We start from the raw sequence: 26,420 nt of genomic DNA on the forward strand, positions 1-26,420 counted from the left end.
ATAATTGAAGGCTTATATTTATAGCTCCTTATAACCAGGATATAGTTAGTACATATGTGTTTAACATATAAGTTTAATAATTGTTTTTATTAAGTGCGAAACCGAAATAAAAATATAAAAATGCGTTTATAATTTTTGGTGGCAATTATGCCAGTAACAAATCCGTCAAGAAATGACACCGGGATCAATCCTACAAAACTTGAAAGAAACCAGAGCACATTAAAGAGTATGCTTCATGTTTTTCTTCCTAATGGGGAATTTCGAGCAGTGAAGTTTGCTGATAGTTCTGATTTGAAAGTATGTAAAAATATTGTGTGATGAGCTTACATAATTATGCTATATTTTCAATATTTTGTAATAAGTTTGTATTGTTATATTACTTTTTAAATATTTTATGATAAGCCTGTATTGTTATGTTATATCTTCAATATTTTGACAATTCTTGTATTATTATGTTATTTTCAATATAGTGTGATAAGCTTGTATCATTTTGATTTATTTTCAAGCTGGTTTGTTTATTTACTATATCTAGAGTATTGTTGAAACTGTGATAAGGAGGTTAGGTGCTAATATCTCTGCAGCTTCAAAGTTTTATGCTTTAAAGTTGGAAAATGTTGCTAGCAAAGACTTTTTTTGGCTTAGTTCTTCTCTTACAATGAGTGAAGTAAAAACCAAATATGATAAAGAACACAATGATGAGAAATGGAGGTATTTATCATGTTTTATTTGTAACATTTTGATAATAGCTGTAAATAAATAATAAAAAGAAAGCAGTTTTAATTGTTCATTCCTGACATTTTTTAAATTTTTGAAGTGTAAATACAATAATCAAGTCCTTTTTTTTCTTCAAGTCTATTTTTATAATGTTGAAATTTTTTGAAAAATCAGTTTTATAGTAGAAATTGCTATTTCCACCTGGAAAAGTTACAGAATCAAATCAGATTTGCGTAAAAAGTATTTTTTTACCTTTCATCAATAAAGAACATTGACAGTCTCTTTTTAAGCACTAAAATAAGTCTGGTATCATTTTTTCATCCAACGTTCCTCCATTATATTAGTTTACTAGTAAAGTCATTCCTTTTATTTATCATTTAGGGATTTTCAAGGAAACTCTTTAGATTTTAACTTAGTGTTGAGTTATACTTTAAAACACCAGTTTTCACTATTTTGTAATTGAGCAGGGGATGTTGTAGAATGTACACAAATCCATTTGTTTATCTTGGTATTTCACACACTTTTTCTTTAGACTCATTTTGATATGAAGTAGCAGTAGTATAATATTCTTTTCTCAAACACCTCATGCTATATGATATAGACATAAAAAAGCTACTTTTTCAAGTTAGCTATTACGCTAAATTATATTAATTGTCCTGCTGTATAGGAGAACACATTTTTAATTTCATTTCGAACTCTCAAACAAACAGTCATCTAGAGAGTAACTTTCTATCCGATTTATTAAAAACAATCTTAAAGTCCTGCTAAATACTGTGTAAGTTTATCAGATAAGTTTTTCTCAGAAAGTCCTTAGACCAATCTTAATTTTTATATGATCACTTTTCACCTGTCTGCTTTTAAACTATCAGTTCTAAAAGTTGTTATTATTGTAAACTATGCAGGACAATTAAAGAGTCTTTTAAAATTTGAATTATGCAAAGTATTAAGAATGAAACTGTAAATAAAAGTTTTTTTTAACTGGGTTTTTTTTTTTTTTTTTTTGCAGTTAAAACCTTTTCTTTTTGATTGTAAGGGTGTGATTTTTAGGGTACTTACAAAAAATATGTACAAAATTCAAAACTTGAGTAAAAATAAAATAGACAGACATTTCAGATGAGGCCCCTCTGAAAGAAACAGTTTTAGGTTTTTAAAAAACCAGGAAAAAATAGCATCCATTAAGTCTATAAAAATATTTAAGGTGACTCAATTTTTGTCCAGCTTTTGTGGCACTTATACTTGTAAGAAAAATTGTAGATGAGTTTATACCAATGTTGAGTTTATGCAAATATTTTCAGCTATTGTCATGATTGAAAGATTTTGATACTATGGGAAAAAGTTGTTGTTAAAGCAAATAATAAAAAGGTTTACTGCTGTGTAATTTACACAGCATTTAAAACCTTTAAACTTAAAGATTCTTTTAAGTTTTGTTATTAAAGACCAAAATCCTGGTGAGAAGCAACATCTACACACATTTTTATTTAAAGTATTAATTTTTACCAAAAAAGAGCTATGCAATCCTATGCACAAAGTATATCACTTAAGACATAAGGTATGTAATCACACATTACAGCACTTAAGGCATGGAGTATAAACCATGCAGTATATTGCTAAGGATATGGAGTATGTAATGATGTTAATTAAACTAAATGAATATTTAATTTAAGCACTTTATACTATGAAGCTAGAGTGTGACTCTTTACAAGATATGAAAAATTGGAATGCAGGTCTCATAGGCCTCATGCCCACCCCTGGTTTACAGTATTGTTTAGGGTGAGCACACAATTAGATTTCACTATTGTAAATTTTCAACTGAAACAACCGAATTCAATTCAATCTTTGAAGATTCCTAAATGATTAGTTTCCAAAAAAAATTACATTTTTTTACTTTGTTAACTTTTATATTCAATATTTCGAGTTTTTGTATCATTTATATTAAAAAAAACATGATTGTTATCTTTATTAATACCTTTCTAAATACTTATGATGGAATAAAGTAAAGATTTGAGATGATTATTCTTTTTATTTTTTCATTTTTAATTAAATTGTTTTTGTATTTGACAACAGATTTTGTGCAAAAATTAATATTAAAGTTAGAATTTAGAGCCACAGTTATCTTTAAAGATAATAATTTTCTGCAAAGAGCTTTTTTTAGCAAATTTAAAAGTTTTTAATCAGAATTGAATAATTTTTTAGTCTTTCTTATTATTTGGTTTAACTAAAATTTATCCTTTAAAATATTAAGATACAACCTTCGTGTGCGATTCATCTCCAGTTCATTCACAGATTTATACAGCATCGATAAAACAACTTTCTACTTTTTATATGATCAGGTAAAAAAATCTAATTTTTAAAGTTTTACTGATTCAAAAATTTTTTGCTAAGCTTTTTGTTAGTGAGTAATAAATTAAATGTTTTGTTATTGATTTTAAAAACATCTCGTTTTGTTTTACATATTTACATGACAGCAAATAATCATATCTTTATTTTGGTGAAAATGCATTTGTGATTGTACTTGAAAAATTTCTTGTTGTGCTTTTGACCAATTTAAAAAAAGTATGTTCAAGATGATCTGTGCTTGCAATAAAACCCAAAAAGGATTGGTTTTTTAAATAATCCATGCTGGCATAAAAGTGATGATGTTTTTGTCTTCATCAACATATATTTATAACAATATATAGTATAATGAATTTAAAAGTATATTTGTAAATAAACATAATTGTATATTATACATTTAAAATACTTGGGATTGTGATGTTATTTTCTTTAGGTATGATATTGTGGTAAGGTCAAATATATACAAATTAGTTTCCAGAATTTACAAGATTTAGTTTAGATATTCAAGTAGTGTATGAGATTAAGAGACTTCTTGTGTGTAACAGTTGTATAAAACAGCTAACACATAAAGAAAAAAGAATAGTGGTTGGTATCAAGTATTACAGAATTCTGTATTTTTCAGCCTTGAGGCTTTCATAAATGGAATATTTTGATCAACCTTAAAATTAAATAGACAAATTGTCACACTACCAATTAGTGTAAAAGTACCTTAACATTATTGGTATGATCATTAAAGCTTTCTTAAAAACATGGAAAATCAGAGCTTTTAAACTAATTGCAAGGATCTAGCTTAGGGTGTTCAAGTACAAATTTTAGATGGTTAATAAGCTTTTGTTTTGTGTGCTACGATTGATTGTAAGGTTTTAAACTGCCTTCATATAAATATCTCAATTTGTCTTTGCAGGTGTTTTTTTGTCCTTTTTTTTATGTTTTTGAACTAACTTTTAAACCAATAATTTTTACATTTTAAAAATAAAAGAACCAAAATAATAAAAAATTCTTGCCCTACAATTGGGAACTAAGAACTATGGATAAAGCTCTCCAACCTAATAACTTATTCTTCATTTTACATTTTATATGTTAAAAAAAAAAGTAATGTAATAAGAAAAAAAATACTACTAAAGAAATTTAAGTTCACATTTGTAGGTTTCAGGCTTCTGTCTTTTTTGCATTTATTGTTTTATATGAGCTAGTGAGAATCAGAAGGGTATAAGTCAAAGAAAAGCAAAAAAAAAAAAACTCAGTGTATTCAATATTTGTGATTACAATGCCTCATTCTGTTAAATTTGAACTTGGTGTAAGGCATTAGTTACTAATGATCTTTTACTTAATCTATTTTCTTTTTGTACATACTTTCCAAACATTCTTAAATTCTTCTGATTTAGGTGCGTTCTGATTACATGAAGAACTTAGCTGATCAAGTAGATACTGATTTAGCATTTCAACTAGGTGTATTAGAGATGAAGAAGTTCTTTAACAATATGGCTCAATCTGCTTTGGATAAAAAGTCAAATTTAGATTTTATAGAGTAAGAATTAAATCTTTGTAGAATAGTTTGTTATCATTCCGCATTTTAATTGCAAACCAATCTCCTTGTGTTTAATTTTTTTTATTGTTTTTTGTCCAAAGTATCAGTCTCTTTCACCTTTCTCAATTTTTTACTTCATTTCTACCGGTCAAGTTTTTGTAAGTTTGCTTAGAAATCTTTTTCTATCAATTTTTTTAAATTAAAAGAAAAAGGTTTTTCTTTCAATTTTTTAAAATTGTACAACTTTGCTACTTCAATAGAATACCTTAATGTTTAGATGAAAAAAAAAAATAATAATGATATGCAATATATATTTGATATGAATTTTTTTAAGATATTACAGTAGAGAATCTGCCCTCACTTTCAATATTGTCCCATAATTGATTAAACTGTTTACTCCTATTCAATTCAAACACCAAGTGCATTTTCAAAAAAGCTGGGATTCTCTCTACAACTGTTACATCAGTTATATAACATGCTTGACTACATCAACTCTGTTAGCTTCTTAGGTTCCTTTAAATTTATCAAAATTAGCCTAGAAAAAAGCTAGAATAATTTCATTCAGGCTCATTAAACTAAGCAAACAAAAATTCTACATTAACCCTCATTCCTTACCTCTCTTTGAAGATCTTTGTCATGTTTTTGTTTTTTATACTTTTATTTTAACTGATTGATGAATATAGAAAGGAAAAAAACTTCCCAGATAAAATTTTTTTTTTTGATGTTTGATAATCTGTTCAAGCAACCTTTCAGCTTGGCAGTTTCAATTATTCTTTACTACAATATTAGTATTTTTTACTGCAAAATTAGTGTTTCTCTTTTAATGACAATCCACTTATAACTTTTTATCAAAAGTGCTTGATCAAATTTTTAAAGTGAATTAAACAGATTTCAGCTGTTTGATTCAACTCGAGCGTAAGAACATCAAAACTTCTTTCTCATGGTTGTTGTTTTTTTTAAATTATATGTTTAACAACGATTGATTATTTTTAAATATATGTGTTAAAAAAATTTTTTTCTTTTAAGTTTTATAATTTAAGATTTTTATTTTAAATAGAAAAGAGTTTGGATTGTCAAGATTTCTTCCGAACTCCATTATAGAAACATGGAAGGTGATTCATTTATTATTAATGTTCTTTACACATAGATAAGTTGCTATAATAATTTTTTTGTTCGATTACAATACAAGTAATTTATATTAGTTAATATATTATATAAAACAGGCATTCAACAAATATTTATAAGGCCTTTAACACCAAAAAACAATGGAATATACCTATGTTTACCTAATCTAAATGGATACTTTACTAAGCCTAGTTCTCTTATATAACTTATTTGTGTAACAAATCTATTGTAAACAAAATCTAACTTTTTGGTTGATATAAAAAATGTCTCTCTTAGAATTTACTTTTAAAAGTTAAGCATTTTGAAAAGTGTTTTTTTTTTTTTGTTTAACAAATTCATAAAAATTTGCTTGTTTTGTTAACTTTCCAATTTCAAATTTGTTTTTTTAAATTTTATATTGGTATAAATTTTTTTATCATCTATTTTTCTTATATGGTGTTTATAAAATGCTTTGTCTTAAAGAGATAAGTTTTTTTTGTTATTCATGTTTTTAATTTTGTAGGAACATCTATAGCAATTAAAAATTAAAGTTCAAAGAGTTATTTCAACTTTATTAGGAAAAAATTTTTTTTTTCAAACTTTATTCTAAATGCTTCATTATTTATATGATTTAGAATAAAGATATTAGAAAACAAATTCAGAAGTTATTTAAGCAGTATTCAAATTACAAAGAAGATACCTGCTGTTTTAAGTTTTATGAGCTGCTGATTGCAGTCCATCGTTTTGATTTAGAAGTCTATAAATGCTCACTAGGGGTATGATGTTATTTTAATGATTTTTTTTTTTTATTTCAAATCAGTTGGTCATGTATCAACTTACTTGTATCAATGGGGAAAGCTCTCTAAATTGCATTCAATTAAATTCTTTAAAATCTTTGAAATGATTTAGTGGATTCAATATGTATTTTATGCATTTAAATCTTTAAGAGTGTTTGGTCAATTGCTGTTGATGTTGTTGTGGGACCTAATGATGGAATAAGTTATCGTCCAGAACAAGGATCTAAGGTTTTTAAACTGTCATTGTTTTACAAAACATAATAGTGTTTTTATTTTTTATAATTTTATTATATTATTATGTAATTTTAGTATATATTCTTATAGCATAATAGGTGTAACTTATTGTAATCTGTTTGAAACCAAACCTAATGTTGAAGATTTTTTTCTTGTATTCTATTTTTTAGATTAATCGCATGGCTGAGTTTAAGCAGATTTCTAAAATCCACTCTTCAAAAGTTGGTGCAATGCCTGGAAAGGCATCACTTACAATTCAAGTTGAAGGGAGCAAAGAAGTACTTTAAATTTATTTTTTTGTTGAAAAACTTATTAAATTCTAGAAAATTGCTGACAAAAAAAAATGAAAGCACTTTTTTATGTTGGCTGTGTTATATTTTTAGCCATTAGTTTTCATGCTGGGTTCTATAAACAAAGCAATTGAACTTGCAGATTTAATTGATGGGTACTGTCACATTATAAATGGTCCATTTTCTAAATCACTAATTGTAAAAAGAGCTGGTATGTATTTTCTTTTAAATTCACATCCCCCATGTAAAATGTCAAACAACTTTAAATATTTTTTAAGTGTAGATAACTTTGTTGGTTTTCAAAATCAAATTTTTAAAAACATCAGTGCATATTTTTGACCAAAGTGCAACTCCATTAAAGTTTCCTTAAGTTTCATTTTAACAAAAACTTATAAATTACTCAACCTTACAGTTTTAATGTATACTTTATTTACTCTATTTTTAGATAGCTACAGAAATCTTCCATCAGTTCCTGGGTACATTTTTATTCAGCTTTTTTATTAATTTGGATCTTTGATGAACGCTTTTTTTTTGCATGAAAAAAGTTTCAAAAGGAGTTTTATTACAATATTTTCCAAAAAGAAATTACCTATCTTTTAATAATTTAAAGTGATATTTACCAGTTTAAAAATCAAAAGGCATATATGAGTATTCATAAATTTACACATACCTGTCTAGCATTTGAAATCAGTCAACTTTTGAATTCAACAGACTGAGAAGTATAATCTTAATGAAAAAAAAATTTACACATAGCTGTCTAGCATTTGAAATCAGTCAACTTTTCATCAGACTGTGAAGCATAATCTTAATGAAAAAAAAATTTATTTAAATTAATGAAACTTAATTTTAACTTAATAAAAAAAAAAGAAATTTTTAAAGTTGATTATTTCATTGCAACAGGTGTGTTGAATTGTCAGTTGTTTTCTGCTCAAAAATAAATCAGAAAAACTTGTCTACTCCAGAAAAGAATAATTAATCTATTTAAAAGAAAAGGTTTTTTTTTTTAAAGCTTAATCAGAAACATTAATTTTTTTTATTGCATTTACATTTGTTTTTAAGTAAAACTTTATTTTGCTTCTTAACATCTTTTATACTTTTTTAGCCCTTTTCAAATTGGTGCTGGATTTTATTCAATGAACTATTTAATTTTTTATTTAGTTGTTTTTTATTTTACTATATGCAGTGAAAGTTCAGTAGCAATTATTCCCAGTCGAATTTCTTCATCTTCATTGATATTGAACTCCAGCAAAAATGGAGATTTTGCTGACTATGCTGAAATCGATGATAATTCTGATAATAATTATGCTCTGCCAAAAGCAGGTAAAAATCAATCATAAATACAGTTGACTCTCGATATCTCGAATACTTGATATCTCGAACTTTTGAGTATCTCGAACTTTTTTAGCGGTCCCATGGACATAACGTACTAGTTTAGGCTAAAATCCTCTCGATATCTCGAACCTTATTATCTCGAACTTTTTGGTATCTCGAACATTGTTTTCGGTCCACAGGGCAATTTTCTCTCGTTATCTCGAACTTTTCAACATTTTTTTTTTCAAAAATGTTTTAATAAAATTTAATTTTTTTAAATTCCAATTTTCGAAAAAAAAAAATTTTTAATTCGATTTTTAAATTCGATTTTTTTTAAGAATCGAATTTCTGAAAAGTTTTCCTTTAATATATAATTTATTCTTTTTGTCAAACGCAGCAACATGCCGCTCGTTAAACGAAAACTCACGAACAAATCTATAATAGAAAAATGCAAGGCATTAAAAGACCTAGAGACTGGGATGTCTAACAAAGAGGTTGCCAAAAAGTATGGAGTCCCAAAGAACACATTATCAACCTGGATTAAAAATAAAACCAAGTTATTAACCTCACTGGAAAAAAATGGCACAAAATCTAAACGGAAGAAACTTCGTAGTGGTAATTTCAAAAATGTAGACAAGGCCATATACACGTGGTTCGTTGCAAAAAGAAGTCAACAAGTACCAATTGATGGTACCATACTAAAAGAAAAGGCACTAAAATTCGCAGAAGCAGTAGGAGAGTTGGATTTTAAAGCATCTGATTGTTGGTTTCATAATTGGAAAGAAAGGTCAGTTAAATTTTGTCAAATCTTGTTCAATTTTAATATTAACAAATAACATGTATCTGTTTATATTTAATTTATTTAGTTTTTTAAACGTGTAATTAAAATTCAATTATTCTGTTCCTATTTTTAGGAACGGCATCAGCTTTAAAATAATCTCAGGCGAAAGTGCCGCCGTGACGAATAATACGACTGCTTCGTGGAATGAAACTACACTTCCAACATTGCTTTTGAATTACAAGCTTGAAAACATTTTCAATGCCGATGAGTTTGGACTATTTTACCAGTGCCTACCAAACAAAACATACCATTTATCACGAGAAAAATGTTTTGGGGGAAAAAATAGTAAAGTCAGACTAACAGGCATAGCAGCAGGGAGTGCAACGGGAGAAAAATTACCTAAGTTTGTTATTGGAAAATCTAAAAACCCACGGTGTTTTAAGCACATTAAACAACTTCCTTGCACATATAAAAATTAGCTAAAAAGTTGGATGACCGGAGACCTTTTTACAGAATGGGTAATGAAACTTGACTCATTTTTTCGTGCTCAAGACAGGAAAGTAGCACTCCTGGTGGATAACTGTTCTGCCCACCCACACATTGAAGGGCTAAGCAACATCAACCTAATATTTTTCCCCCCTAACACCACATCTGTCCTTCAGCCCATGGATCAAGGCGTAATACGAAGTCTTAAAGCTCATTATTGTCACAAAATTGTGCGTTTGTGTATCAAGGCTGTCGATGATAACGAACCCATGCCAAAAATTTCTATACTTCAAGCAATGAAAGATCTTGTTTCTTTGTGGAATGCTGTGTCGAAGGAGACTGTCATCAACTGCTTTAAAAAAGCTGGTATCAGCAAAACAAACAAGAGTATTGAAGAAGCTGATGATGATCATTCTTTTAAATTTTTGACAGAAGAACTTAACCGTTTGCGAGAGTTAGATCCTCGTGCCGCCCAAGAAGATCTCTCAGCAGAATCTTACATTGGTTTAGATTGCGATGTAGTAACCACCGGTTCACTTGCTACTGATGCTGAAATCATTGCTCAGATTTTAGACCCTAATTTTGAAAACGACGATAATGAAGTTGAAGATAGCGTTGACGAAGCTATTGACGTCAAAGCCCCGCCACGCCCATCTGATATTCAATAAGAAATTGCTTTTGAAACAATTCAAAATGCTTCGCTATACAGCTCAAAATACGGAAATGAAATACAATCCCTAGCACTAAAACTTGAGGATTTAATGAAGATGGAAAAGATGGATAATTTAAAGCAATATCAGATAACAGATTTTTTCCAAAAGTTGTAGTTTTTGTTGTTAATGATTTTTGTCAGAAAAATAACTTGTTTTAATGAAAGTCGGGCAATTTTATTTATTTTCAACCCTTTTCTTGATATCTCAAACTCTCGATATCTCGAACTTTTTTTCCGGTCCCCTTACTGTTCGAGATATCGAGAGTCGACTGTATTTAAAATCCATTTATAATTCTTTTAGTCTTTTATAGTTTAAAATTTTATTTAAAAGTGTTTGATTTTTTATTTTTATTTTTTACAACCTACTTTAGACCTACTCTTTCATTGTAGCTCAAGATTACTTGGTCCCACATAAAAATTTGAATTTGATTGAGATTATTGGTCAAGGCCAGTTTGGTGATGTTTACCGTGGCATTTGTAAAACAACAGTAAGAACTTGTTCTTTATATCTGTAGCATTAGCGTACCCAATAGAGTTCAAGATAAATACTTTCAATTTTTATTTACTAAAGTTTTTGAGAAAAAAAAAAAACAAAAAAAAAGTACCTTCAGTTTAATTATGTCCAAAGAAATGAGACCATTTTGAATTATATATTTGCTTTAATGAGCTTTTTGCAATAAAAAAAAAACCTTATTCTTTCTTGTACATAACTTGATCAAGGATATGTTTGAAACTATTATGGGTCTTCTACAGTGCTTAACGGTTTGACATTGAATAATTGATTTACAGTCTTGTTTGTACCACATACTTTTTTTTGTGATATTCTGTTTGATTTTAATTCTGTTGTATCAATAATTATATAATTTAAATACTGTTTTAAAATTGAAAATTTAAAAAGGTAACAAAATAATCTTTGAGATTTCTGTTAAGTGCTTTAAAAATTTATAAAATACCACAGTTAAGAAAAAGAAAGAAAGCAGTCAAAATCAGCAAGTAGTTCTCATAAAAGTCTCATGTATTTTTAAATTTAAAGTAAAATATTAAAATGTGATTAAAATAATAAATGGTCATTTGAAATGGGTGCATACATTACACTGGCTGTGTCACAAAGAAAAACCCATCATAACTTCACCATCTCTAAAGAGATTTTAAAAATTTTAAAGCTATTTTGTACCTGTAAAGAAATATTCTGCTCAATAAAGTCTCCACCTTGTGCCTCAGTGGGTGGTTAGATCTGGGGAGCTGGGAGGCCTCATAGTTTTTGCCAAGTACTAAAGATTTTTTTAGAGCCATGTCTGGATCTTTTTTGAGGTGTGGCATGGATCTCTATTATTAATAAAAATAAATTTGGGGAGGTTTGATTTGGCTTCACTGAGAGAAGAGCCTTGGCTACCAAGGTATTAGCATAAACCTCAATGTTGAGCCTGTCAGCCTTTAAAATTTCAACAAGCAACTAATCTAACTTAGCCCCATGGCATTTTTGTCAACTCATCTGATAGTTGCCTCCTAATTTTAGGTTTTTATTTCTAAAAGTATCTTCTTTTAGTTTACTAGGCAAAAAGTACAGTGTTTTCCAACTTTTTTGTGTCATCTCCACCAAAGCCTTTCTAAAATTCTTTTGTCCTCTATGTAGAAAGATTTTTCAATATTCAAAAACTTAATTCTTTTACTCAAGAAAGTTAAATTAGGTTTTTGAATTGTCCTTTTAACAATCAAACTGCTCCCCTAAAAGAGGCATGGATCCCAAGTTGGGAAATGATGCTTTAGTACCCATGGCCTTTTCATTTTGTAAATGATTGTTTTTGACACTTTTAGCACTTCCACAATTTCTTTAATAGGCAACTGGGCTTGAAACAGACTCCTTTTTATCAAACAGATAGACTCTCTTTTATCATTCATTTTTTAATTATTTTTTCAAAAAATCATATTAATTATATTTTTAAGTTAAGATTTTGCAATTATAAATTATGAGGAACTGTTTTTGTTACAAATAAATAAAAAGGATGCAGAAATAAAACCTTTTGAAAAGGAATAATGTTAAAATCTTGTTAAAGGATTTTTACTTTTGGGTTTATGTTTTGAAATGTTGACTTTAGTACAATAGTGAGCTGCCTGTTGCAGTGAAAACTTATAAAGTTGAACTTGAAAAAGAGCAAGAGGATGCTACTCGTGCTGAAAAGTTCTTGGAAGAGGCTTGTATGTTAAAATGTTTTTTGCATAATTTTTGTTCTTGAAAATTTAAAAACTTAAAATACTTGTTTAACTTTTTCAAATGTTTTTTTTTTTTTTTAAGTTATGTCATTTGAAAATTATTTTTTGATTATTTTATAGTTTTAAAGCTTTACAGTTTTGTATGTGAATTAAATATCTCCAATTTTCATGTGCAAATTTTTAAATAATTTAAGTCCTTTACAATTTTAGTAAATTGAATTGACAATTTTAAGTATTTGTTTAAAGTCAATATAAAATTTTAAACCCCGGGTGCATAAGTTAAGACTTTCCATACTTAAGGTATAGACTTAAGGCTTTAAGTTTAGAATGGATCAAAATTAAGGCCTCAACTTAAAGACAGTCGATTTATATATTTGACTCAGTGTATAAGATAAAATCATTTTACCTATTCTATACAACTTAAAGTCTTAATTTATACACTTGCATATATGGTAGGTTTAATTTGCTGAAAATCTTACTTAGCAGTCATTTCTTTACTAGATATAATGAAACAATTTGACCATCCACACATCATTAAATTAATTGGCATATGCTCTGAGAGCCCACCTTATATTATAATGGAGCTTGCAGCTTATGGAGAGGTGATATCTCTTTTTACGAATGACTTAAATTTTTAAATTTATTTTATCAGAAGTAACTGACAGTTTAAAGGGAGCTATAAGTGATTTGACCGACCTAACAGCTGATAAGAAAGCTTCCTCATTTTATTATTTTATGCAATTTTTATCTTACACACTCCACATTGTCAAAACAGTTAAAACTCTTTAGTTGCGCTCATACTTGCAAGCTTACAGGATACAAACAGACCTTGAGCGCTTGGTAGTTTACATTTACCAACTCAGCACAGCATTATCTTATTTGGAAAGCAGAAATTTTGTACATAGGTGATTAAAAGAATGCTTTTTTCTGTTTATGAGTTATCAAAAATTTAATTATTAATTTATTCTTTTGAATACCACTTAGCGATTAAATTTTTTAACAAAACTTAAGAATTATAATTAATTTAGAGATGTTGCTGCAAGGAATATTCTTGTAGTTGACCCACTAACAGTGAAGCTAGCTGATTTTGGATTATCAAGGTGGATTGAAGAAGAGCAACTATACTATAAAGGTAACACATTTTCTATTTAAAAATTTCTGTTTTAAAACGAGCTGTTTTTCTTGATAAATTGCTGGATAAAATACATAGTTTGTTTTACTTAATGTTTGTAGTATGATTGCCTTTTTTTTTGAAATATTAGTAAATATTCAAAATTGATTGCCTTTTTTTTTTGAAATATTAGTAAATATTCAAAAAAGATTGTCACACTTTTTTTAGGAATTTGTTTTGGAGGTTTTATCTTTTTCTAAATTTGAATTTTCTTTGTGTGCTAATTAGGTATTGTATCTATTGCTCTTAAGAATTGTAAATTTTGTAATAGAGGAGTTTATTGCTTTCTCGTTTAAAACTAAGATACAGAATGCTTTGTAGAATATAAAGATTTTTTTTTTAGGTGATATGTTTTTAAAAAAACTTGTACAACAGTTTGTTAAACTTATTTTAAACAAACAAACAAACAAACAAACATGTTCAACAACTTATTTAAGAGAAAGTCTCTGCTTTTAAAAAAGAATGATAACTTGTCACATTTTACTATCAAATGAAATAAAAATCATTAAATAAAAAATTTTTATATCTAGATTTTATTTACTTTATTATTTTTTGTTTTTGGTCTAGCATCAAAAGGAAAACTTCCAATAAAATGGATGGCTCCTGAATCAATTAACTTTCGACGGTTTTCATCCAAGTCTGATGTATGGATGTTTGGAGTTTGTTGTTGGGAAATACTCATGTATGGAGTAAAACCTTTCCAGGGGGTTCCCAATGAAAAGGTTATTGGGAAAATTGAAAATGGGGAGAGACTACAGCTACCACCTAATTGTCCACCAACATTGTACCATATAATGACTGAAGCCTGGTTTTATGATCCTGCTAAACGTCCAACATTTCAAGAAATGAAAACCAGGCTTAGGTAGATTTTCTACATTTATATAAGTTTATATAGATTTCATAAAAATGTTAATTGGTTTACATAGTAAGTGATTGGAGTTTATTTTGTCTTGCTAGTCAAAAAAAATTTGTTGTGATTTTGTGAAAAAAAAAAAATTTAGTGCTATTGTTGAAGAAGAAAAAAATTCTGGTCAGGAAAGAAAGAAAAAGGAAGAACGAAGAATGAATGCCAAACCTTTAAGTAGGTATTAGTTGATAAAAGTTTAATTAGCAAAATGTATTAGTAACCTGTTGAATTCCTACAATTTTTTTATGTTTTCTTTTAACCTTTCTTTAACAGTTTCAGGCCTAAATTTTTGTAAAATACAAGCATCTTGCCTGTTAAACTAATTATTAAAAAAAAACTTAAATAAATTTACTAAGTTCTTTTAAAAATTAACACACTTTTTTTGTTTTTGTATAAAGCTCTTACTTTGCTGCTTTTAGGTTTTTCCCTTGTTAAAATGGTTACTTAGATAATTAAAAAGTTATGTAGTGTATTAAAGCATGGCAATCTTTTGTTAGATGTAGTTTCACATTTATGTTGGTCAAAATAAAGTAGGGGGCAATCTTAATATTAAATCTTAATAATACAATCTTAATATTAAAAGTTTTTTTTAAATAATTCCTGCATACAACATATTTGTGTATACTTTTAAACCAAAATAAAGTAGGGGGCTAATACAAGTATTAAAAGTGTTTTTTATATTATTCCTGCATACAACATTTTGTGTATACTTTTTAAACCAAAATGATTAATGAGCAATTCCCATAACATTTCCCTTAAAAACAAGAACCTTTTTCTTTCTTTTAGGTAGTGATAATGAAAATGCTCCTCCAAAGGTATTTTGTGCTTTTGTTTCTATTGAAATATTACTGTTCAAATTATTTAGCAACAATTCTCATTTAATAATCTTATATAGAGAGAGTAACAATTGACTGCCAAAAATGACTGCTAGTAATATGACTGGTCATTTTTGCTAGTAGTTATTTTGCAGCAGTCAGTTTTGTGGACCCTTTGTGAACCAAATAACAGTACTTTAAATGAGAAAGATTTGCTAATTATGGATATTATAAAGTAAATTTTATTGAAATTTGAGCATGGTGTTGATGTATTTAAACTTTTTGAATAAAATATTTGAATGGAGATTGGTATTATAGTATTGGTATGGAGATTGGTATTATAGTATTGGTATGGAGATTGGTATTATAGTATTGGTATGGAGATTGGTATTATAGTATTGGTATGGAGATTGGTATTATAGTATTGGTATGGAGATTGGTATTATAGTATTGGTATGGAGATTGGTATTATAGTATTGGTATGGAGATTGGTATTATAGTATTGGTATGGAGATTGGTATTATAGTGTAAGAGTTGGCTGCCAAATAGATGTTCTTTTGGAGAGTACTCCACATTATATGAATTTTTTTTTTTTTTTGAATACTTTAACATTAAAAGTATTACGTTTACAAAATAATTTTTATAAAGTTGATTTTATCCACAAAGTTGTTGTTACTCATTCATATCCTCTACAAATATTTACAAATAATTGTTAATTTGTTTTCGGTCATTATAATTTAACTTTCTTCATAAAAAGTTCTTTTAACTTATTTGGGTTGCCTAAAATTTTGAAATGAGCATCAATTCAATTTAAAATTTAAAAAGGAAAGAAAAGTTACCTAAAATTGAATAAAAGAATGTATCTTGATAAACTTTATATGTAAAATCATTTTTTAACCCTTACAAAAAATAAAAGTATAAAATTTATTAGCTTTTTTGCAAATGTAATAATTCATATTTTGTTAAATTTTTACTAGCCTGCACGACCAACTGCAAACATAGAACCACTATTTTCAGGTATTTTTTTAAAAATCTTTAGAGATTCAACTCTCTCCAGTCTTTTCATTTCTTCCTAATTCTCCTTATAGGTTTTGACATTACCACACCTATTCCTGATATTTTAAATTGTTATAGTTTATGCAAGTGTTTAATCCCATTATTGAGGCTACATTCATGGATGCTTTCATTTCATGGATGTTTTCATGTCATGGATGCTTTCAAACAATTCAACTTCTATGAAAATGGTTTTTTAGGTACTCGGTCTGTAACCCTACCACGTTCAACACGTCTAACTAACTCTGTCTCAAGTTTTGATAAGATAGGTATCAGCACGTTACCAAGACCATACACAAAGAATCAGAGCCCTTTCAATATACAAAGGATGTCATGGTGTAATCCTAAAGTAAATTCACAAGTAAGTTTATTATTTTTATTGGAGCTTTTTATCAAAACAAATTAAGTTAGGTAATACATTACATACTGTAATTACAGTATATATCTAATAGTTATTTAAGATATAATAAGCTAAATAGATCTTCAAAATTATTTATGACATTTTAGTCTTGCTATTTTTAAAATCAATACTATTAGTCTAAGTTGACCATGTTTAGTAGGGTAGGTCATTTTTACTCCTGCATATTGTCAATGTTGCAGTAGTTGGAGGCAATTGAAATAAGATACCTCATAAAATTTCAGAGGTTTTGGGTGAAGAATTGTTTGTAGACGTAATCTTAAAGATAATTGTGATAAAAAAAAAATGCTTTAAAATACTCTCTAAGCAGAAATGAAAAAATTTGATTGTGAAAATATTTTATATAGTTTTCTATACATATTTGCCTTGCTATCTTTATCATCCATCGTTCCAAATTTATAAGTTGATTATCTAGCTTAGTAAATTTTTCAGCAGTAAAAACTTTAATCCTGAAATGTTTAGTTAGATACACATTAATTTCACTTTTTTATTAAGATTTAAGTCACAATTATTGTAACTTTTTGAATCTTTTAAAAATATCATTCAAAAACATTGTATGCATGAAAATAATATCCTTTTGACATACATGTTAACACTTCGTTTAGGTAATTAATTTTGTCAACATGCAGCTATGTTGATTCATAAACCCAAAAACATGACAGGATCCTTCAGATAATAATTTAGCAGGTATCTGGCTTAACATAGTTGGCTATGAAGTATTGAATTTCTTGATTTGAAAAATGTTGTGAGGTAGGAGGTTCTGTAACATCTGGAGCAGTGAGATCAATCAACTTATTCATCCAGTGATTAGAATTAAAATTTATTTCAATTTACTTTGCTGACTCTTCATGTTTATTCTGCAAATATAAAATTGTGATCAATACTGCATTATGATTGTTTAAAAATTTTAAAAATATTTTAATTTATCAAGTTACCAAGTAAAATAAACAATTTAAAAAAATACTTTTATCTAGTAGTCAGTAATGATTGAAACCATGATTTCAGATTTTCTTTTCTTCATCTTTAACCATGGCATAATATTCTGCTTCACAGCTAGCACATTGTTAAATGAGAGAATATTTAGTTGAATTATTGCAGAAAAAAGATGGTAAGGAGACTCATGCAGCTAATAGATATCTTTGTTTCAAATCATGGTGGAGCATAAAGTTAAACAATTAAACAGACTAGTTTTTTTTAAAGATTGGATTTGTTTATTGTCTCTTGTACTTGATGTGTATCCTGGAGATTAAATTCTTTTAAAACATGAAATGTTCTTTGCAAGTATTAAACCAGTTGTATCAATAGCATGAATTGTTTTATAAGTCAAACAGGTTGCAGTAGATTTTCTGTCTTCATAAGTAAATGCGAGGTGATATTCAGGTTCAATAGATATTTTAAGCAATTTCCTTTCAGGTAAGTTTTTATTCTAGAAGTTCAGTGGTTTGATCAAGTTTACATCCACACCGAGGCAAATTAACTTTTTTTTTCTTTTTAAATCTACACTTTTACTATCTTTACTTGTGCTTTAGTCCTACCTAATTTGCACTTGTTAATAAAGATGTGATTATCAACATCATTTCTCAAGATATTTTTAATGTAATACACCATCAGCTTGATGGACATTCACTTCTGATTTCATAGAAAATCTGGGAAGTTTAATTAAGTTGCAGTATTCACCTTCACACTTCTTCTTTGAAGATTCTTTATTGGTTACCATTGAATTTCTTTTGGAAGATAAATACACCATAAAATGGTTTTTTTTTTTCATGTTCTTGAAATACTTAAATAAAATTACAATATTTGAATAAAATTACAATTTATCCATTTTAAATAAATTGCTGTTTCCTTTGGATGGCTCTGTATGTTATATGAGAGATTCTGCTTTATCAACTACCCTTTGAGACTGTTAATGCATTTGGCACTTGCCTATGATTTATGTCTTTCACGAGAATGAGGAAGATCTTTTACTCTTATCAGTTATTTTAGGTATATTTATTTAGGTATTAGTTATTTAGGTATATTATATTATGATTTACTGTGGCCCAAATATGATTTTAAGTTATTTGCTGAGTTATATCTAAGATATTTACACTAGGCTTTACATGAATAAAATAATAGTACTAATGAATAACCTGTCTGAAAGTACTTGGGTTTGTTATTAATAATTCACATGGACCAAAGCCATACTTCTTTTCACTTTTTTTTGTAATTATTACTTTTGCCATTTTCATTGTGTTTATAATGTTTATAATTTCTGTTTTTATGTTGAGTATTTTACTTTATGTAATTCTATATTTATAGAAATGAGAAATATCACAATCCAATGCTTTGATAAAATGAAAAAAAAAAACGTAAACAAAAACCTTTATTAAATATCAAGTAAATAAAAATATTACTTGTTAAAATAGCAAACATTTACTTAAAATGTACATCTAATTTTAAAATCAATTTTCAATAATGTAAATGAGCAATGGTTAAAAACTTGATAGGTTCCAAAGCATAATCATCCAGATACACTAAACTTTATTGGTCCCTTTTTGCAAGAAACACTTTTATTGGTTGAATTTTACATTCAAAGCAAGATATTTGAAATAACTAATTCAAAATTTAAAATTTCTAAGACTGAAATTTAAAATAACTTAGGAACACAGCAAAAGTAGTCTTTAACTGAGGACTTAAAAGGCAATTATGCAAGCCGTTTTTAATACAGCATACCTGAAATTTAGTGAAGTTATAGCTATATCCTAGTTACACTAACTGCAATATATTTCAATTTGATATTTTAAAAAAATGGTAAAATTGACCTACCCTAATGTTTTTGGGAGAATTTTGTGTAGTTCTGCAATATAAAAATTCGGATGTCATGATTTTTAATGTTTCCCTTCTTTAAATTATCTCCATATCATTAGATATCTATGCAAGATTTTTAAATTCAAAAGTCAAATAGTAATCAATTTTATAAAATTACCTTAAAATATGGCTGATGACAAATATGACATCAAAGTTGGTGATGATATATTAATGAAACTGAATCTTTTGAAATTAAAGGAAAAGCATAAACAAGAGTCAGAAAACAAGAATCGTGCTACTCGTGACTCACTCAGAGAGCACGAAAATATACAAATGAAGCTTCAAGAACAACAGCAACAAACAGAAGCAGATAACGAGTGGTTGCAAAGCGAAGAAACGAAAAGTTTTTCTGTAGCTGAACAATCTCAGAAAGACACGTCTCAGGTTGTTTTTATTTTTTCCTAGTAATATAAGTCAAATAATTAAAATTCAGATTTAAAAAAAACAACAGTTAACTTCATTTTTTTTTTCCACTACAGGTGAATCCCAGCAGTTCAAAAAATAATTCAGAACAACTTGGATACGATTTGTACAAGGACGAGTATGCACGCGATTTACTTGAACAAAAGCTTCTTAAAAAAAGTTCATGTAAGTTCTTTATTGACATTTGAAAAAACATAATTTACAACTCAGCAGAAAAAATTTTGATCAGTCATGATTTAGCCTTTGTTTTTTTTGTATAGCTCCATTACGAAGAAGTATACCTCTATGGAGTTTTGATAAACATTCTTCAACTACATATGTAAGTTTGCATTTAACATTTAAATTAATTATTATTGTTAATTTTTTTAACTTTGTTTTTATTTTTTTAACTTTTTATATTTAAGATATCAAGACTAACTAAACTATTATGTGTATTTTTTATGTGTAAAGGTTCCGTCACCGTTATCTCGTAATTCTGACCAAAAGGTAGAAAACCCTAAAACATCAGCAGATGACCGATCACATTCTTTACTATCTACTAGTACCAATAGTAACTCCATTAACTGCAGTAACACAGTAGGAAATAATGAAGTATACGCATCATCTTTTAAACCTACTGCAACTGCTCGTAGTGGCCCAGTTGGTCCGCCTCACAGTGTCACTTTTGCACCAGGTGCTTCTGAACATCTCGCTCCTGCAGAGGAATCTGCACCATTTTCTGTTCAACAGGATATAAATATAGACGTTGAAAAAGTTTTATTACATACTAAGAATGTTGTCAAATCTGTTATTGAATTAAGTACAGGTGTTCAGCATGCCCAACCTGAAGAGTTTTTAGACTTAGTGAAGGTAATATTTGTTTACCAGTTAAAAATTATCACACTATTTTAAGTTTGCTCTCAAGTGTTTTTGTCACTTCAGGTGGTTGGTCTAAATTTGCGTGATTTATTGGCAGAAGTTAATTTAATTACCTACAAGGAGGTATGTAGTGAACTTTCTTTATGTAGTAAAAATAATGAGAGTCAACTTTTTATTCCTTTACTCTGCTTAGCATTTGTTTTCGCATTCTTCCAGTTTTATAAATAATCCTCATATTAAAATGACCTGAGGCTTATGAAAAATTATTTAACTTTCTTAGTTATTAAAAAAATATTTCTATAATAATTTTTAATTTGAAGTTTTTAAGAACCGTGGTGTAGGGGAGACTGGGGCTAGTTGGCTACTGTTTTAATTTATGAGCTCTATGCATTTCTTGGTGAATTTTTTTGAAAATATCTAACTGCAGTTCAAAAGAAAATGAATGTAGCAATCATGTTCAAGTGTCAAACATAAAAAAAATATTTAGTGGCCCAAAAAAGACCTCAAAAAAAAAAAATGTGTGTTGACTTATCCTGTCTTGGGTTAAGTTGCTACACCATCAAGGTAAATTGGCATCACATATTAAAAGTGATAAGTTTAGCAACATTAAGCATTTTTTCAAGTGTATCTTTTTTATGTAAATTAAGTTTTTTAGTTCCTAAGCCAATTTAAAGTTCAAAACAAAAGTGAAAATATCAATTAACTTCATTATTATACAATAAGAATAGTAACAATTACACTACTGATCGATATCATTAAAGTTGTCACAAATGTAAAATAATGTGTTTCTAGTTATGCACGACTCATGAGACCAAAGGTGACATTTTTATTGCACTGAACCCAGATTTCCTCAGGCTTACTTTTAGAAAAGGTACCTCATTGTCAAAGTAATTTTCATGATCCAGACTTTTTTCTATTAGGTATCTGCTTCTTTTACATGATGGCTTTTTACTCATCCTCAATTTTAAACTTGTTAAACTTTTTTCTTTTCTTTTTCTCTTCCATATCTAACTTTTTCTTCTTTTAAGATACTCATATTTGGTGAATCTGTTAATATTGCTCATATTTGGTGAATCTGTTAAAATATTGACATGCTTCTTTTTTTCTTACCCTTTTTATTTAAAATTCTTTTTCTTGCTTTAGCTTAAATCTTCAGGAGTTAGAATTGCAGTTGGCTCATCATTATTGTCTGAAGACTAGACATGGCAATATTTTTAAGTTTTTTGAGCAAATTAACTTCTGGCTAATCATTTTCTTATAAAGTTTAGTCAACATGAGTAACATTACTTACATATAACACTAAACTTTCCATAGCAGGGCCTGGTTCTGAATTTAGTCTATCGGTAGTAAATATGAAGGCATAAAATCATGTTCATTGAAAATGTTAACATTTAGTGGAAAAAATTCCTGTTTTTTTAAACCCAGTTGTGATATTGTTTGGGGTGCATCCCAGTGGAAAGGAATTACTCATAATGCTTGGTATATTGTAAATTGTCATTGTTGAACCAGGGTGCATTGTCATCCATGCATCACAAGCTGTGTTTGTGTACTTTTTAAAAGGATCAGTTATATTGAGATCTAGGGGCTGCAGTTTGTGGCTGCAATCAGGAGGAGATGAACAAGCTGATACACCATTTTCTTTGAAGTAGTCTAAAGCTTCTATTGAGAGGTGGGAGTCATGATTATCTAATAGTAACAAAACAGGTCTTTCTTTTGAGCTTCTAGTATATTTGGCAAAATGATGGGAAAACTGTAAAAACTGAACTTCAGTCATCCAACCGGAAGGGTTTGCAGCACCTGCACTTCGATTGGGAGCACCATTTAAAAAATACTCTCTAAACTTCACTTGTGGAAATAAAAAAAAGGCTGGAATAGAATTCCCACTGGCAGAGACTGCAACTGCAACAGTTACTAAATTGCCTCTCTCAGCAGAAGTAAAACGTCCAACTTATTTAAAACCTTTATGAGCTACAAAATGATCTGGAGTTTGAACTGTAGTAATACCAGTTTCATCCATATTCCAAATATCTCCATTTTCCAGCTTTAAGCCATTAAACAGAGCTTCTAAATTGTTGTAAAAGCTTTCTAACATTCGTGGGTTTAAAACTGGAAGCATGTGCTTGACTTGTTGCTTCAGTTTTTTTTATTGACAGCATTTTGTGTCTTTTGAGGTAAACAGTGAACCAGTCTCTTCCTGCTGTTTCATTTTTGCTTCAATTCTGTGGCAATTTGATGTAATTAGCTTTTCCATACTGAAAAGCTAATTTCCTCACTTCTTTTATGAAAGTCATGTATGTATGTATAAATACATACATACATACATACATACATACATACATACATACATACATACATACATACATACATACATACATACATACATACATACATACATACATACATACATACATACATACATACATACATGCACACATACACACATACACACATACACACATACATAAAAAAGGTTAAGCTTAACTGTCTAGATTTGATGTAACCTAGTGTCTGTTTATAGATTTTCAATATTATCCAACTTTAGTGAATTTACGGCCTATGTGAATCAGGGGTAAGTTGGCACATGTTGCCAACTAGCCCCGCAATCATTGTGTCAACTAATCCCAAAAACTAGTTGTTCACAAAATGTCCTACAGATCCCTCAGAACGCAAAATGTTGAAAATCACAAAATAGTTCAGGTTAGAGTGAACCATAATACACTTACATCTATTCGAGTTTACTTGAAGCTAATCCTATTGCTTTTTAAAATTGAAAAAGTATTAGTTACAAAAGTTACAAAATTAGTAAAAAGACACAAAAAACGCTATAACTTCTATGCGCGTGCGCTAATTACCCTGACACTACATTGGAAGATGAATTAGTTGTTTAGGAAGATTTCATGTGAATTCTAAAAATTTCTGATGGAAAATCCCAAAGTTAAACGCAGTGTGTCAACTTACCCCTGTAGCCAACTAGTCCCAGTCTCCCCTACTATAAGAATAATTTAAAATTGGTTCTCCTTCTGTAGATCGAGATGGCTCAAAAGGTTCTTTCTTCAGACATGAAAGAACTGATTACCAAAATGGAAATTGCGCAAAGATATGCTGATACAACTGTAGATCAGCAGAATAGAAAAAATATGCTTGCTGCAGCTCATGCTCTGGCCATTGACGCTAAAAATTTATACGATACTATATCTAAACTACCGAATGCCCGAACGCGTACAAGTTGATGAAAAAGAAGACTTTATATTGCAAGATTTTAATAACTTAATGAAAGAAGATGTGAGAAATTAAGAAAAAGATGCATTTAAAAAAAAACAATCATCTCGAATACTGCATTAGGATCTAAAGCTTTCCCATAAACATCTGCTTCATTAAATGAGGTTTCCATTGGTGGATAATGGAGGTAGTAAATATAAAGATCTTCGTTTCGATTGACTTAAATAAGAGCTTATTTTTTGAATAAATAGTTATGGCTAACCAAAATTTATTATGCTTTTTTTTATTTTATATTAATAATAATATTAATTATTGTTATAATATTATTTATTATTATTATTATTATTATTTTTTGTTATTATTATCGTCTTTATTATTTGCTATATATGTCATTTTTAAACAACTTTTTTGTTTCTTTTTGTTTTTGTTTGTTTTTGTTTTTTTTTTTGTTTCGTTTTTTTGTTTTTTAATTTTTTGTTTTTTGTTTTAGTGTTTATTTTCTGAATACTTTTTAATATGAAGTTTTTTTTTTGTTTTTTTTTTTTCTGAAGTACTTACGACAGGTATTTTAAAAAAATCAAATTTTTTCCCAAGATTCCATTTGTTCATAAAACATCAACTTCTTAATATTGTTTCGATTGTTTAAAGAAAATATTTTTTTTAGCATGCCATTGATCAGTTTTCGGCTTTTATATCTGTATTATATTTATAATTTTTTCCTCTGTTTATATACTAAACCATTTATTCTTATGAAAATGTTGTTCAAAAATTTATTGTAAATATGCTTAAAATTAATTATATGTATGCTGCATTTACATCTTTGAACTAAAATAAATGGGTCTGCTAGTAGAGAGTTGCATCTTTGAATTAAAATAGAAGGGTTAGCTTCTAGAGAGTTACATCTTTGATCTAAGATTTTCGATTTAAAAGTATTTTTAAAAACTAAATGGCATTATTATTATTATTATTATTATTATTATTATTAATATTATTATTATTATTATTATTATTTTTATTATTATTATTATTATTGTTGTTGTTGTTGTTGTTATTATTATTGTTATTATTATTATTATTAATATTATTATTATTATTATTATTATTATTATTATTGTTATTATTATTATTATTATTATTATTATTATTATTATTATTATTATTATTATTTTTACTAAAAATGTGAGCTACTATTGGTTCGTTTTTTATTACGAATAACATGCCTTTTTTTAAAAATAATCACGTTAAAGTCCGTTTTTAAGCTTTTATACTTAGTTATACAAGTTGAGTTTGTTTGGATTCAATCTTATCTAATTTTAAGAAACAAATACGTTGACCATGAAAACATAGTCTTGGTTCTTATCACAAAATTTGTTTCTTAAATTTTCTTCCTCGTAAAAAGGATACATTTAGTTACACAATATTTAAACGCATTATTTTGGTTGAACGAGGCTGCAACAGTATTTGAATGGATTTTTGTGGGTGAAGGAGGCTGCAACAAAGAAGTAGTAAAATAGATTCAGTGTCGCTGCATGAGTTTTTCTTCATGAAAATACTACATGGTATTTCAAATTCTCAAAACGTTATAAAACTTTGTAAATCACATTACAAATTGTTGCATAAAAAATCGAATCCCTTAACATAAAATGTTTTTTCAGTGTCTAAAATTTCTAAAGAAGTTAATAATAAACTCATGTTTAAGTGCAATTCGGTTCCTCAGCAAGAACAATGAGTAATCGAAGTTTTTCTTCGAAAGAGAAAAATCTTAACCTTTTTTTTTTTTTTTTTTTTTTTAACTTTACTACTAGTAATTTTGACTACTGATATTTAATTCAACAACAAGCGATAAAAGTTGGAGGCTATTTTAAATGATCTGAAGCATGAGTCATCCAGATCAAAATATGTTTTTTTCCACGGTTTGCAAAATAGAACAATAAATTTTTTAGGCCACGAAAAACGCATCTGGAAAAATTCATTTGAATCTTTTCAAGGGGGTTCGGCTGTGGAAAAATGAATCTGAGAATTTCGCCAGCAACATCTTTACCTTTACTAAGTTAAGAAAATCAAATTTCTCAATAAATAACCTCCGTAAAAATAGACCAAATCATTTCGATTTAGTGCAGTTCGATTATTGTTTTTTTCTTTACTTTATAACCGAAGAAATAACGCAATTAATGCAAAGTGTAATAGCTAACGAAACAATTTAG

General features: G+C 28.0%; 1 protein-coding gene and 1 pseudogene across 1 annotated transcript; one reads left to right on the forward strand and one right to left on the reverse strand.

The window, feature by feature from the left end:
* The first annotated feature begins 49 nt into the window (after positions 1-49).
* On the forward strand, positions 50-24,483 carry LOC145183641 (focal adhesion kinase 1-like). Its single transcript, XM_090077089.1, has 27 exons — positions 50-297; positions 533-708; positions 2,957-3,044; positions 4,434-4,576; positions 5,634-5,688; positions 6,316-6,456; positions 6,628-6,705; positions 6,882-6,989; positions 7,095-7,212; positions 7,447-7,477; positions 8,185-8,321; positions 10,682-10,779; positions 12,388-12,487; positions 13,004-13,104; positions 13,292-13,407; positions 13,531-13,634; positions 14,241-14,535; positions 14,675-14,754; positions 15,367-15,395; positions 16,373-16,412; positions 16,649-16,809; positions 19,915-20,100; positions 20,196-20,304; positions 20,400-20,458; positions 20,590-20,988; positions 21,061-21,120; positions 24,024-24,483. The coding sequence occupies exons 1-27, from the start codon at positions 148-150 to the stop codon at positions 24,225-24,227; spliced, it is 3,366 nt and encodes a 1,121-aa protein (XP_089933215.1). The 5' UTR covers positions 50-147; the 3' UTR covers positions 24,228-24,483.
* Positions 21,737-23,014, reverse strand: LOC149892462 (uncharacterized; annotated as a pseudogene).
* Positions 24,484-26,420: the final 1,937 nt, after the last annotated feature.

The sequence above is a fragment of the Hydra viridissima genome, unplaced genomic scaffold (assembly GCF_058129835.1).
Source record: "Hydra viridissima isolate aposymbiotic clone 2 unplaced genomic scaffold, HvirCarnegie_v1 scaffold_2, whole genome shotgun sequence".
NCBI lineage: Eukaryota > Metazoa > Cnidaria > Hydrozoa > Anthoathecata > Hydridae > Hydra > Hydra viridissima.

What these genes read in the sequence shown, in the direction of transcription:
- LOC145183641 (XM_090077089.1), top strand. Translation starts at nt 148, where the DNA reads ATGCCAGTAACAAATCCGTCAAGAAATGACACCGGGATCAATCCTACA. An exon ending in CACAATGATGAGAAATGGAG is followed by an intron (nt 709 to 2,956) that starts GTATTTATCATG and finishes TAAAATATTAAG; the next exon opens with ATACAACCTTCGTGTGCGAT. An exon ending in GTGGCATTTGTAAAACAACA is followed by an intron (nt 10,780 to 12,387) that starts GTAAGAACTTGT and finishes TGTTGACTTTAG; the next exon opens with TACAATAGTGAGCTGCCTGT.